Source organism: Plectropomus leopardus, chromosome 3 (genome assembly GCF_008729295.1).
Source record: "Plectropomus leopardus isolate mb chromosome 3, YSFRI_Pleo_2.0, whole genome shotgun sequence".
Lineage (NCBI taxonomy): Eukaryota > Metazoa > Chordata > Actinopteri > Perciformes > Serranidae > Plectropomus > Plectropomus leopardus.
The window spans coordinates 6,057,563-6,072,354 of record NC_056465.1 but is presented as its reverse complement, the minus strand read 5'-3'; the positions used below and the strand labels follow the sequence as shown (position 1 = coordinate 6,072,354).

At 36.8% G+C, this 14,792-nt stretch overlaps 1 protein-coding gene across 1 annotated transcript in view; it reads right to left on the bottom strand.

Moving 5' to 3' along the window:
- Positions 1-5,450: 5,450 nt before the first annotated feature.
- LOC121962888 (plasma membrane calcium-transporting ATPase 1-like) overlaps positions 5,451-14,792 on the bottom strand; it is a 32,101-nt gene continuing 22,759 nt past the window's right edge. The window contains exons 13-22 of the mRNA XM_042513211.1: positions 14,532-14,769; positions 12,936-13,115; positions 12,474-12,561; positions 11,536-11,642; positions 9,852-10,043; positions 9,532-9,745; positions 8,744-8,955; positions 8,542-8,649; positions 7,904-8,083; positions 5,451-5,702 (exon numbers count right to left, since the gene is read on the bottom strand). Coding sequence (XP_042369145.1) covers positions 5,451-5,702; positions 7,904-8,083; positions 8,542-8,649; positions 8,744-8,955; positions 9,532-9,745; positions 9,852-10,043; positions 11,536-11,642; positions 12,474-12,561; positions 12,936-13,115; positions 14,532-14,769 — 1,771 coding nt within the window. The remainder of the gene's footprint in view (positions 5,703-7,903; positions 8,084-8,541; positions 8,650-8,743; positions 8,956-9,531; positions 9,746-9,851; positions 10,044-11,535; positions 11,643-12,473; positions 12,562-12,935; positions 13,116-14,531; positions 14,770-14,792) is intronic.

The window sequence follows — 14,792 nt, the reverse complement described above, 5'->3', positions numbered from 1 at the left end:
TTATGTGGTATTTTATGTGGTTATGAAATGTCCAAAAACAGCTGAAAACCACATAAAATAGCTTGTCGAGACATGTCATAGTATAGAATGTCGAACGAACTGCCAAAAACATCATAATATAGCATGTCGGAAAAAAATCCCGAAAACGCAATACTACAGTATGTGGAAAAATGTCAAAATATGACTTGTCCAAAAAACATCTGAAAACCACATACAGTAGAATGCTGAGACACATCAAAGTATTGAATGTTGAACAAACGTTTAAAATCATCATAATACGACCAAAATTTGGTCCAAAATGTCCAAAAACAACTGAAACTGAAAAGGTCACAGTATATCATGATTCAGTCATACTATGACTACCATTGTTGGACATTTTTCGACATGCTATATCGTGATGTTTTGACAGTTTTTTTGTCATTCTATACTATGACGTATCTTGACATGCTATTGTATGTGGTTGTCAGCTGTTTTTTTGGACGTCATATTTTGAAATTTTTCCACACACTATGACACTATGACATTTTCTGTCATTTTTGACATATTATACAATGACCTTTAATGGTCATTTTTGATGACATACTATACTATGATGTTTTTGTGCCTTTCTGGGTCATTTTTGATGACATAATACTATGACTTTTTTGGCATATTTTTGACAACATATCATACTTTGACTTTTTTTTCATATTTTGGACGACATATTATTTTAAGACTTTTAAATCATTTTTGGAAAACATAGTATATTATGACTTTCTTGGCATATTTCGGGGTACATACAATAATATGACGATTTAGACATATTTTTCACAACATACTATTGCATGACTTTTGGGGCATATTTTGGACAACATACTTTACTATGAGTTTTTAAGGCATCTTTTTGAAACATACTATAATTTGACTTTTAAGGCTCATTTTGGACAACATGCTATACTATGACTAATTAGGCATATTTTGAGAAGATAATATACTCTAACTTCTTTGCATATTTTGGACAAAATACTACACTGTGAGTTTTTAGGTATATTACGTCTTTGTTTATGTTTTCTATGACATCCTGTAGTATGACGTTACATGGCATATGTTGGGGAACATATTATAACATTACTTTTTTAGATGTTTTGGATCCTATAGTATCTTTTTTAGGCATATTTTGGACGATATACTCTACTATGACTTTTTAGGCATACTTTGGATGACATATTATACTAGGATTTTTTGGTATATTTTGGACAACATACCATACCATTACTTTTTTGTAATATTTTGAACGCCATTCTATAGTGTCACTTATTTGTCATACTTTGGACGATATACTTTAACGTGACCTTTTTTTCATGTTTTGGAAATTATATTAAACCTTGACTTTTTTGTCATATTTTGGACCACACAGTTTACTATGACACTGTTGTCTAATTTTGGACGACATATTACAGTATGACATTTTAGTGATTTTTGGACGACATACTATAATATTATAGTATGTATGTTGTTCTTTTGATAACATACTATGCTATTACATTTTTTATGAGCTTTTGGCCCATAATTTGCACTATGACATTTCTTTGATTTTTTGGACGACATACTATACTATGACTTTGTTGTCACATTTTGATGACTATTCAATGGCGTTTTTGTGATTTTTTGGATGACACAGTATACAATGATTTATTTTCAGATTTTGGACCACATGTGATACTATGATATTTTACTAATATTGTGGACATCATGTTATACTTTTTTACTTTTTTTCATATAGTGAACAAAAAATATCACTATAAGGTCTTTGAGATGTAATACTATGCTATGATGTTTTGTGATGTTTTTGGAAAACATACTATACTATGACTATTTTGGCATATTTTGGATGACATGCTATGATTTTGGTATCTTAGTTTTGACGACAATACTATGACTTTTTTTTCATATTTTGGATGACATATTACATGCTAAATTTTTAGGACAACTTTGGATAACATAACATAATATTATTTTTGTGTCACATTTTGGACAACATACTATAGTATGACTTTTCAGTCATATGTTGGACATGTACTTTACTATGACTTTTTTTCTGTTTTTTTGGACATACTATATTTTTACTGAATTTTCGATTTTTCAACATACTATACTGACTTTTTTTAAATCACATATTATTATACTTTCTTTTATGAAAAATGACAAAATTAATTAAAACTTTACAGTATATTTGGCTTTTTTAAATCAATTCTTCCATAACATACTATTACTTTTTTATTACTATTTTTTTAAACTTTCTTTTTGACATACTATACTGTTACTTTTGTAAAATACTTTTCAATATACTGACATTTTTACGACTTTTTTACTTCAAAATATCCTATGAGTTCTTTAGTACTATTTTATGACATGATTTGGCATTAATATAACTTTAAAATCATTTTTAAATACATACTTTACCTACTAACTATTTAATAATTTTTCTTTACATCATACAATACTATGACTTTTCCATAACTTTTTTTCTTTTATGACAGTTGATTATATGAAAATTTAAAATAATTTTTAAGACTTATATACTATGGCTTTTTTTCTTTTTTTTTTCTACAACATACTACACCATAAAAAAAACTTTTTTTACAACATATTAAGCTTTGATTTATTTCTATTTTTCTTGGCATAAAATGCTATGACATCTGTACTATTTTGTTCTGTTACATAATACTACGACTTTTAATTACTTTTTAAGGACGTACTACATCATACGTTCCCACAACTTTTTGTTTTACTTTTTTACAGTATATGATAATATAGCATTTTTTATTATTGTTTTTACGACATAATATATTTTTATGACTTAATTATAACGTATTATCCCTTTTCATGTTAACATTACAGTATGACATCTTCATGACTTTTAGATGTCATTCTCAAACTTTTTAACGTCATAGTATATTATGACCTTCATTATTTTGACATAACACAAAATACAATGAAATCTTTATGACTTACAATGAAGTATGACTTTTTTATGACGCTTTTTCTTTTTTTTTTTTTTTTTTACTTTATCCTATATTTAGACTTTTTAAATAACTTTTCACAACATATGGTAAAATAGTTTTTATAATTATTTGTCACACTGCAGTGCCCATTCAAAAGATGGTAACGGGCTGATCTGTCTGTGGCATTGCTGCTGAAGCTTTCTCAACACTGGCTTGTAAATAAAATATTAAATCATCTCTCAATTTAACTCATTGTACCCAAAAAAAACCTCACAAAAGGACCCTAAAGCACTTCAATATTCATTGGTATACTTTTTACTTATCGTTTAACCTATTTCTACTCCTACTTCAGAGGAAAATATTTTACTACAATATTTACTTGACAGAAGCATGTTATTGAACATGTTTTGGATTCAAATTTAAAATTACTCAAATTACTCACAGAATATAACAATACGATGCATTGTTTGTAATTCAACTAATAGGCATTGATATTAGAACTGTGAACTACATTGTGCCTTCTCTGCTTCATATTGTCCCCCAGTAATGTGTAAATAGTCTATTATACAGCTCTGTATATAGTCAGAGCTCCTTTATGTCTGATTAAATTATGTAGAAACTGGACAGAGTTGACAAAAATCTAGGACATATCTTTAAACAGCCAACATTTTCATAAATTGAAAACAATAGCCTATATTTTAAAACAAAAATAAAATATTACAGTACGTTTACAAGTATGTAAGGTGAAAGCAGATCGAAATATTATTTTTCCATATTTTTTAAAATTATATTTCACCCCAAAAACAAATTCATTGTGTTGTCAAGTTATAGTTTTTGTTTGTGTTTTTTTGGACATGATTTGTCACAATTCTCAAGAATGGGTGAACGCATGAACGTATACTTATATCTACACTAATTTGATTATATACTGTCGTGGCTTCTTCTATATGTCTTCTAAAATCCGCTTTTGACGCCTTGTGTATAAAGAAATTGCCGTTTTTACTGTTTAATACTGTTTTACTCACCGTTGTGTTGACTTGGCTGGCTTCGTTAGGCTGGCTTGAAGTCCGAAGGCTCGTGTTGTCGTAAATATAAATCGATGTTGTTCACACACAGTTATCAAAAAGTGTACAGGCCTTTGCAAACTTAAAACTTACAAATAAATAATGTCCCGACGACTCAAATAAAAGCAAATGTAAACGTTTAAGTAAACTATAAACATTAAACGGTTGAAATTGCGCTTTCGTCGGCGTCTTTCCTCCAAATTACACTTACCTGGGACACTGATTGGCTGGAGCACCGTGGGAATTGTAGTCCATTCACTTTGTAAGCGCTACAGAGACCACCGCTGGATGGCGTCATCGTTTTACTATTAAACAAATGAAACAAGCAAAGCCATAATGTATGTACTGACACTTATAGCTACACTACTTATTACTGTTTACACAATCTAGTTAGATGCAATTTGTTGGTATTTTCGCACGCAATGACAGTAATGTTTAATATAAATGTGATATAATCTAGTGCTTCTGAAGCCACACCATAAGCAGAAAAAATAATCTGTGTTCGACATCTGAGATCATCATGTGATAAATTGCAGGTAACCATAGCAACAGGACTGACATAAACATACATAATTTATCTGGACTCTTGTTTTATTGTTTAAACACCAGATTCTAAACATCAGTGAGTAATGATAATGGTAATGACAATTAAACTCTAGAAATAAGAAGGAAAATATTGTTACATTTTATGATCAATTGAGTGACTAAAGTGCCCATGCTAACACAAAATAGTAATAATAATAAAACCTTTTATCTTTCAGATATTGGTTAACTCATTTTGACTTTTCTGAATGGTTAATGTATTTAATAATTAAAATTAAAATTAAAATTAATAGAAAAATGCAAAGTGTGAAAATTTTCCTCTAACATTACAATAAAGGTATCAGTATGTTGGATCCATAAAAAGAGATAGTTTTTGTTGCATATGTTTTGGACCCATTACTTTTTATCAATATTAATAAACATTCAATATGAATATTTTCCCCAAGTGCAAATATATCTTCAAATCCTCAACTTTTTTCATCAAGTAATAAAAGAAAAACTGAGTTCTGATTGATGTGAGGATCTAAGGGCAGAGGGATGTCTTACGTTGTAAAGCCCTCTGTGGCAAACTGTGTTTTGTGAAAATGGGCTTGACTTGACTTGAAAATAGACGTATTATTTAGTTAAAATCTGTACATTTACTCATTACTGTACCTAAACACAACTCTCAGGTACTATACGCAAGTGCTTGCAATTTAAGCAACTTTAGCTGTAGTGTCTGGTCACAAAGCAGATTTAGAATATTATTGCAAAGTATAATCGACTAATAAATTGACATATTATAGAAAGATGAAATTGTATCGATCCATTGATGAAATTCATAAACTACCCCGAAGAATATAAAGTCATTAAAATGAGCTCAAACTTCAGCAGATGAGTTGAGCGGGACCACACCAGGCAGTGTGATGAATGATGCCATGAGGGAGTTTCGCTTGACTGGATCATCGTCCTCGAACTCGACCTCATCAGTCAGAGGGATTTCAGGCACGGAGTCTTTGATGCAAAACTCAGGGTGGCTCATGAAGTTGTGGATGGAGCTGAGGGACTTGGGTGTCTCCAGACTTGGGTAGGTTGACCCAAGGCTGTTTCTGAAGGCGTTCACAGCACGGATCTAAAAGATGAGGGACAACCGTCAACTTAGGGTTTAATGTTAAAGGAATATTCTGGTGTTATGTTATTTTTTTCATCTTGGTCTTAATCTCAACTGTGTTGCTCACTCTGATATATATAATAAAGTTTACCAAGAAATCATTTCAGACATTTGGCTTTTGGTCCAAACTGTAGAGCTGAACGTTAGTCTTTGTCAGTTGATTTCATGGAGGTTGTAAGTGGCCACCGGAGCTATCGCTGTTATGCTTTATTGAGGTTCCGGGTTTGAGCCGCGTGCCCTGGAACCAGTATAAATTAAGCAGATGCGCTCTCACACACCAGGTTTGCCTCATAGTAATTAGGCTTGCCTCACGTCCAAAAAGAAGAGCAGCTTGGTAGGTAGCAATTTCTCTCTACTGTGCTAAATTTTAAGGTGTTTTCAAAGGCAATGCACTAAATGAAATGTTTGTTTGTCATGGAGTGCAGTCATGTCGGGTCGAGTCTGTTCGGGTTTCGGGAAGTACAAGTACTGGTCGACAGTCAAAAGTTTGCACCCTTGGTAGGCGAAGCAAGGTATGTCACGTTGTTATATTGTATTTATGGGAAGAGACGCTGCAATAGTTTGGGACAATGTAATAAGATTATTGGTACAGTTTTAAGTAAAAAAGTTGACGTGTTTTGTGAGTGGGTCTGTGTGTGTGTGTGTGTGTGTGTGTGTGATTGTGTGCAGGAGTGAGTGTTTCTCTTTTAATATTGAATACTGTGATGGGTGAATATGTATAAATTATTTAAATTGAATTGTACAAGGGGCTGATTGTTTCCTATATGTTTTTGTTATAGTTTCACGTGTTGTAGTTTGCGTGTGTGTGTATTTTTCTGTCCACAGCTAATCTGGTGGACCAATCAGCCTAGTAGTATTTTGTGCACAATTCTGACCGTACACTTCAGGACCTCTCTCGGTTGTGGTGATTTACAATTGTTGAAAAACCTGTTTCATTGAATGTTTCACACCAGACACACCGCCTTACGGTTGTATGCCTATGCACACCAGTCAAGTTGCACATATTTTCTATCCATGCCTGTGAAAACATGGATGCTTCACATACAGAAGATCTATACATTCAGCAGTTTCAAGGTGGACACCCAAGACTGTTGAGTTATAGCCAAAAACATGTCGTATGATGTCACCATGACCATGACCTTCGAACACCACATTGTAATTAATTCATTCTTGAGTTAAAGTGAATGTTTGTGCTTAATTTGAGTAAACTCCCTCAAGGCCATCTTCAGATATTACCTTCATAAAAATAAGACGGATGCAAGATCACGGTGACCTAGACCATTGAACATGAAATTCTAATCATCTTATCATTGAGTCCAAGTAAATGTTTGTGTCAAATTTGAAGAAATTCCCTCAAGGTGTTCTTGGATATCACTTTCACAAGAATAAAACAAATGTAAGGCCACCGTGACCTTACATGTGACCACCAAGACCTACTCGCTCTATCCTTCCGTCAACTCAAAAGTTTGTTCTAAATTTGAAGTAATTTCCTAAAGGTGTTCTTGAGATATCGCGTTCACAAGAATGAGACTGATGAGGTCACAGTGAGAGGCACTGTTGAGATGTCACGCTCCCAAGTAAGTGTCGGATGGATGGATGGATGGATGGATGGATGGATGGATGGATGGATGGATGGATGTACGAAAACATAACGCTTCAGCATATGGCAAATTTTGATCTCATTTTTAACTTGAGCATCTGCAGATTAATTCCACACACAATATGTGGTGATCCATTAAAGTCAAGATAGGAAATCAATAAGTGACTTATCTCCACCTCAATCTTGACTGTATGGCAGCTGGGAAGGGACAATTCATTTTCAACAAATCCTCTGCCTCACAAATGAAAACGTACAGCAGTGAGCTGCAGAAAAGGCAGCCGGTTGATTCCAAATAAGTCCCTCTGCCATCAGTAGTTTATCTACTGGATTACTTCTATTATACTTTTGTTTGGACTCTGGAATAAATATTTGAAATAACTTAAGTAAAACTGAAGGATATGCAGCTTCAGGAGGCTCAACCTGCTTTTCTCAACATATGCTGTTTAGTCACATTTCCTGAATCTCTTCAACTGAGACAGAGAGTCCAGACATAATGTATGAAGTACTTCTGATCTGATTCTGATTCTCAGAGTGGACACTGTCATGAGAAAAGAAACAACACCTGCGTTGAGACGCGTTTGAAGCCGCGGCACCAGAGAACCTGGCCCCTCTTCAGCTCCATCTCAGCGTGGTTGGTCTTGTCCAGGTCCTTCACCTCCTGGTCAGGGTTCTCCTCCAGCTGCGTGGGGCGACCTTGCATTTTCAGGAACTTCAGCCAGCAGGTGGGGACACTGGACACGAGCTGAGAGGTAGACCGACACAAACAGGACACACCAGTCAGACCCGACAGCAGCACAGAGATTATTTTCCAATGATGATTGTCGTTATTTCTAATGGTTCGTTTAATACGTACATTCAACTATATTGTCATTTTAATTTGCTGTGGATGTTAAGTCTCTCTCTTACTCACATCGCTCCTACTTTTTAGTTGTTTTGAGTCACTGTTAAAGCCTTCTAGGAAAGACGGAATTATGCCCATCATGCTGTTGGAAGGCATTACATTTGAAACCTCTAGTCCCCAAATACTACTTTCTGGACTCAGGAGGTTCGGCATTGATCAACAGCAAATTATTGGAGCTTCAGTAGTTAACGGTTTCACCATCGTACACTTCACGGAGGGAGGATGATGGGGGTGAAATAGAATCCCGAGCCAACACTTTCAGCATTTCAGGTGAGAATCCGGTGTGGCAAGTGTCTCACCTGTCCCCAAATTAGACTGCCGAGTCCCAGGAGGACACACCACAGCCACTGCTGGACATCCAGACTCACACAGCTGAACGGTTTTCCGCCAAACTGCACGATGATGATCTACAGGATGAATGAGAGATGGCATCACGCAGGGAATCCTTTGACACTTTACATGGTGAGGCTGGGCAGGTGTGACGGTGTCATCACAGGTTACCTGCGTGAGGAGGGTTCCCAGGAGGATGGAGCAGAAGATGGGGTTTCTGAAGACGCCCTCAAACACGTTCCTCTCGCCGTGAATTTTGCGTGCATTCAGCTCATTAAAGATCTGCATCAGGACAAACGTGTTGAACACTATGGTGTAGTGCGCAGTGGGCGGGGCGTGGAGCGGGGCGTTCCTGCCGCTGTTGATGTTCAGCAGCTTCTCCCCTGTGAGAGGAAGAGTCAAAGACTACTGAGCAGCTGTAGAAATTGCCTAATCTCTCTATGTTTTTTACATTTAATTTAATTCATTTACACACTGATAATGAATTAATAAGTTAGTGGATGGAAATTATATATTTTTAAATTTTTTTTTACACAGTATCTTTAACCTTTTGAAACCTGGATCAACATTGCTTTTCTGTGTTAAGATGCCTTTCAAAGAATTTAACCTTACGAACCCTGAACAAAAAAAAGAGCAACTCAATCAATGAGCAGATCGGCAAAGTTAAAGCTGGGGAAGAATGTCCCAAAAACTATATTTAGAATTAAATCATTATGTATTTAACATTACTTTACTTAATCATTATTATGAGCAGTAATATTTAAGCACTTTTTCTTTTTTCAGGTCATTTCCTTGTTTCCCGTTGTTGTTGTTTTACTTTTTTACTTTTTTTTTTTTTTTTTTTACTTTTTCTGTTAATTTTCTTGCATTTTCTACTTTTTTTTCAGAAGCAAATTTTCTGAGGTTCCATAGGGTAAAGTAGGAATGTTCTGTTAAGTGTTTGAGACCATGAGACTGACCATAGAAGAGCAGGGTGAAGATCACGGTGAGCTGGTATATGGCATGTCCCAGGATGTTCTTCATCATGGTGCGAGAAATAAGTGGCTTTTGGCGACCGTATGGGTTCCTGAGCAGCAGTGCCTCAGTTGGTGGCTCAGTGGCGAGAGCAAGTGAAGCGAAGGTGTCCATTATCAGGTTGACCCACAACATTTGGACGGCTTTTAATGGTGAGTCCTGTGAACACACACAAAGATCTCCTGTCAGTGTCTGTTAGAGGAGAAACCACAGGTACCCTCTATTAGGGCTGGACGCTGTGTCAGCCGTGTGTGGTGGCTCTGACCTGGGTTATACAGGCTCCGGTGAATGCCACGATGACGGCGACCACGTTCACTGTCAGTTGGAATTGCAGGAACTTAGCGATGCTGTCGTACACATTCCTGCCCCACATCACAGCCTTCACAATACTGCTGAAGTTGTCATCTGTGAGGATGATGTCTGACGCCTCCTTTGCCACATCTGTTCCTGCGATGCCCTGCACAACACACAGCACAGTGTCAGGACTTCAATTGACATGTGAAGGATGCTGAAAACAACATCTGTCATTGGTGCAACACATCTTTCAGGATCACGAGTCTCAGCGGATCCCCACATGTCCTGACACTCGGTCATAGACTTTATAGCTCTCCAAAAGTGAAGCCAAAACATGTTAGTGAATGGGCCATGGGTCTAACTGAAAACTCAGATTTCAGGCTGTTGTTTGTACTAGTGCTCATGTTTCATAGAATTTTTAATCAGTTGTTTGATGCTATTAAAAAAAGGGTTTAATGTCGTGATTTTATGTCAGTGGGCTTACGATTGATTGGAACTCGATGCTGCTGAGATTGCTACTGTGCAGACTCTGGCTCCAAATTACATCACCAATGCAAGATGACAGCATCCATATCTGGGACATTTTGGCTTTGTTTTCGTACAGTGGGGTGAAGTGCAGACATGTTTCACATCTTTATATGCAGTCATTGCACTGGATACATTGAGGGAAATTATCAATATTTATATCAATTAAAACTTTCTAACAAAAAAAATTAAATTAAATTATATAACACGCAGAGAAAATATTTAAATATCTAGCTGTAGAATAATTGATTGTTTTTCCTTTAACCTGGCTGCACTGAATTAGAACCTGATACAAACATGAAAAAAAACATCAGAATAACCTGTAGGTTTTAGCAGGTGGGATTAAAACTGAGCACAACAGGAGTTTAGTGTTTATTTGGACATTAATTCTGTTTCTGATATCTATATTTTCTTATATATTATCTTTTCAGATCAACTCACAAAAATAAGTTCATTGATTAATGCAGGGTTCATACACATTTTTACCAATACATTTTCAAGCTCAAACATTATCTGGAATGACCCTCGACAGTACATAACAGATTTTTAAAATAAATATTATTTTAGTAAATAATGGATTCAGAACAGGATTAGGATCAGGTGGAGGCATGTCAAATATTTTTTAAGCACTTGGGGGGGGGGTTTGACTTAGGGTAGAGGCATACAACTTTAAATGGCTGTATATTGTATTAATTTTACCACTTATTTTTTTAGAAACCTTTTATTTGAAACATTTAGCCTTTTCTTCATTAAAATTTTAGGTGATCTTTGAAGAAAAGATGTCTTCAAAAAGCAAAAACACATTTTTTATCATATCTAAAAACTGTAAAACCAGAAGTTGTCTTTAGACTGTTACATTTCCAACAGTCCTTGAACACATTGTGTGTTATCAGACAGGTTTTGAAACTGATTTCAGTGACTTTCAGGGTATGATTAGTTTTCCAAATCTTTTCCAGGCCTGGAGATTACTTTTTTGGATCTCCATGACTTTTACATGCTTTTTTCATAACCGTATGAACCCTGTTAATAAAGATTTTATCTTTTATATGTTGATTACTATATTAACTGTTCTATCAATAACTGTGTAAAATGGTACAAAGCAGTGTGATAACATCAGCTACAATTATTACCATGGCGAAGCCAACGTCTGCTTTCTTGAGGGCCGGCCCGTCATTTGTCCCGTCTCCAGTTACCGCCACAACCTGCCTCTGCTCCAGCACAGTGCTGTCAATGATACCTGAGATGGTGACAGACAGACAAACAGCTCAGACACATTTATGGAACATAAAGCTGAGGCCTAACTCTGACTGCCTTTAAAATTCACTAAAATACAGTTTACCTTCATTTTGTTTTAATGGTTATATGGTATGGTAGTGTTTTAATTGCTATCAGTGCATGTGCAGTCACATTGGGTCTTATTTACTAATATGTGCTTAGAAATGTTCTTACTCTGTGCACAAAATGTCTGACTGCGCATGGCTGACCAGAGCCACTTTCTTTATGTACGTCTAACATTTTAGTGCGGAGCCTACATCCAGCGTGACCTGGGTCTGCCTCTCTCATGAGTCATGTATTATATTTGTCGTTTGAAAGCCATACGTTAATAAACACACAGTTCCAAGTATTTGCTGTTAAACTAGCCCTCGCGAACTTACGGAAGCCCTAAAAGGGCATCTTTCTATACATTTTATTTTCTCTGTTTTCTTGTGAAAGCAACATATCTCTGGGTGAAAACAGGCTTCGTTTTTCTGGGATAATGAGATACATTAATCAGTTATCACAAGAAAACCAGCTTTGTTCTCCTGAGATGAAGGCATAAATAAGTAGTGATCACGAGAAAATGAAGAAAATAAAAAGTATAGAAAGACGTCCTTTTAAGGCTTCTGTATTGACTTAACTTGTTAGTAAGCAATTCCTACCACTAACCAGCTGCGCATGGGCATCCTGCTCACATATAAACTGTGCTGCACAAATCATTCTCCTTTGCCTTGCCAGTCTCAATCCGCCCTGTCTGTCTAACTTTTACGTCTGACTGACTGACGCCCTGACCTGGTAAAGTGTGTCTAACCTTTGACCAGAGTGTGCTTATCCGTCGGAGATGATCTGGCGAGGACTCTCAGCTTTGGCCAGATCTCATCCATTCTCTCTTGTTCTATCTGCACAAAGAGAGAAACGACATAAATATGAAATGTTAGTCGCAAAACATGAATTTTAATCAGTTTATTGAGCGGAGAACTAGAGCTACTAGTGTCCCCTAAACAAGTGTTGTGTGCCCCTTCGAAAGCTCACAGCAGAATCAGAGGGTTTTGCAGGAAGATATCAGAGGCATGAAATAAATAAGAAATAAAACCATGAGTCAAAATCATCTATTTTCAGACCTTTCAGAATCTGTATATATTGCCAGTAGGAGCTAAAAAAAAATGAGAATATCACAGAATCATTAAATCTAGAATGTTAAATTTTCAGTGGACTTAAGGTCTGGTTTCCGATGGACACTGGTGTCCTTTGGTCTAGTCTGTGTTTGTCTGACCTCTCCCAGCTTATTACGGATCCGTTGATTAAATTCTTTGCCCTCCATACAGAGATAATCGTCTCCAGGTTGCAGGATGCCACATTTGGTGGCGATGGCTCGGGCAGTATTGATGTTATCTCCGGTCACCATACGGACAGTGATCCCGGCCCGCTGGCACTTCCTGATGGCTTCTGGTACCTGATGAGAACAACAGAAGAACAAAAAATATTTTATTTTTGTCAAAACGGTTTCTTTTTATAAGCTCATTGCTATCAAGTGTTTCCGAAAAAACTCTCTTCTTTAACAGAATGTGTCTGACTGACATCTCCTGCAGTCACCTCTGGAACTCCTAAATATCAGCACAGAGATGCTTCATTAAAATATGGCCATGGTTTAGAATTTACAAAAAAGCCTCATGAAGTACTTTTAGATCAAACACTACAGAGTCTTAGGTCGCATTTACACCTGAGCTGTTTCGTCCACTTTAAACGGACCAGAGTTTGTTTATTCAGATAGTTCAGTTCGTTTGGGGTGGTGTGAAAGCAAAATCTAACTCTGGTCCGCTTAAAAACAGGGGTCTCGGTCCACTTCCAAATGAACCCTGTTGCGGTTTGTTTGTAGTGTGAATGACAACGAACCAACCACAGTACTTTATAATAGGAGAAATGTGATTTTAGTAGGCTTTCTACAGCTGAATCAATAATAAATCCATCTGCTGATCATGAAATATTTCTGCGATCTCATAGTTGATCCTGGTAAAGGCCAGCGCCGCCACCACGGGCAAGCGCATCAGCACAGCAGCGTGGGCACAATATTATCCGTTATTAAAACAGTCAAATGCCTCTGCTGAGCGAAGTTAAGCTTATCAAAACACTAGGATGGGAATGTCTAACTGGCCTCTCTGTCATCAGTGACACTGCAGAACTCTGTCCTATAATGACCTGATAAATGATCTCTCAGCAGATGATGCATACGTGTGTCTCTAGCAGCCGCTGAAAAATGTCTGTTTTATAGTTCCTCTGTAGTGGAACATATATACAGAGTTTATAAAGTTTTGTGATTTATCTTCTGTAATGTGTGAGTAGAACAATGAAGCAAGTATGATCGCGCACCCACAGCGACCCTGATAATGTTATTGATTTGCAGTCTAATAATAGCCGCCTACTAATGCTTACTATCAGTTTCATCATTTCTTTATGAGCTCTTTGCAATACTAGAGAATGTAAATATAAACTTGCTTTAAGCATTTAAGTGCTGCATGGACTTCTGTCAGTCACATAATTTGATTTCCCCACACGGGCCCTGATGGTGCAGGATGACAAACGCAAAAACTGTCCAATTAACAGTCACCTGCCAGTCAACAGAACCTCATTTTTACTCCTCTTTGTTCGTTTGACAAAGTGCAGTGTGAAAGCGAACCAAACCAACTTCACCACCCCAGCAGAACCGAGTCCCTAGACTATTATGTGTGAAAACAACCCTAAAATAAGAATGGATGATATTGTTTCAAAGAACCCAGTAGATGTTTTGTGAGGGGTGATTTGCACTGTGTGTTTTTGCTGAGGCTGGCTGGTTGCCTCTATGTGTCCGTTTGTAAAGACAGGACTGACATACCTCAGGTCGTACAGGGTCCTCAATGCCAACCACGGCAATGCAGGTAAGGCTGGTGAGGATGTTGGCCTCATCATCCCAGTCAGGCTCTCCGTCAGTGGAGGGGAAGTCTCTGCAGGCAAGGCAGATGGTCCTTAAGCCCTCAGATGCCATCGGCTCAATCACTTTCTTCACCAAGTCATCTCGATTCTGCGGTTTGAAGGCTCTGGCCTGGCCCTTTGCATTCAGAATCCTATTACACCTTGAACCACAGCAAAGAGTCAT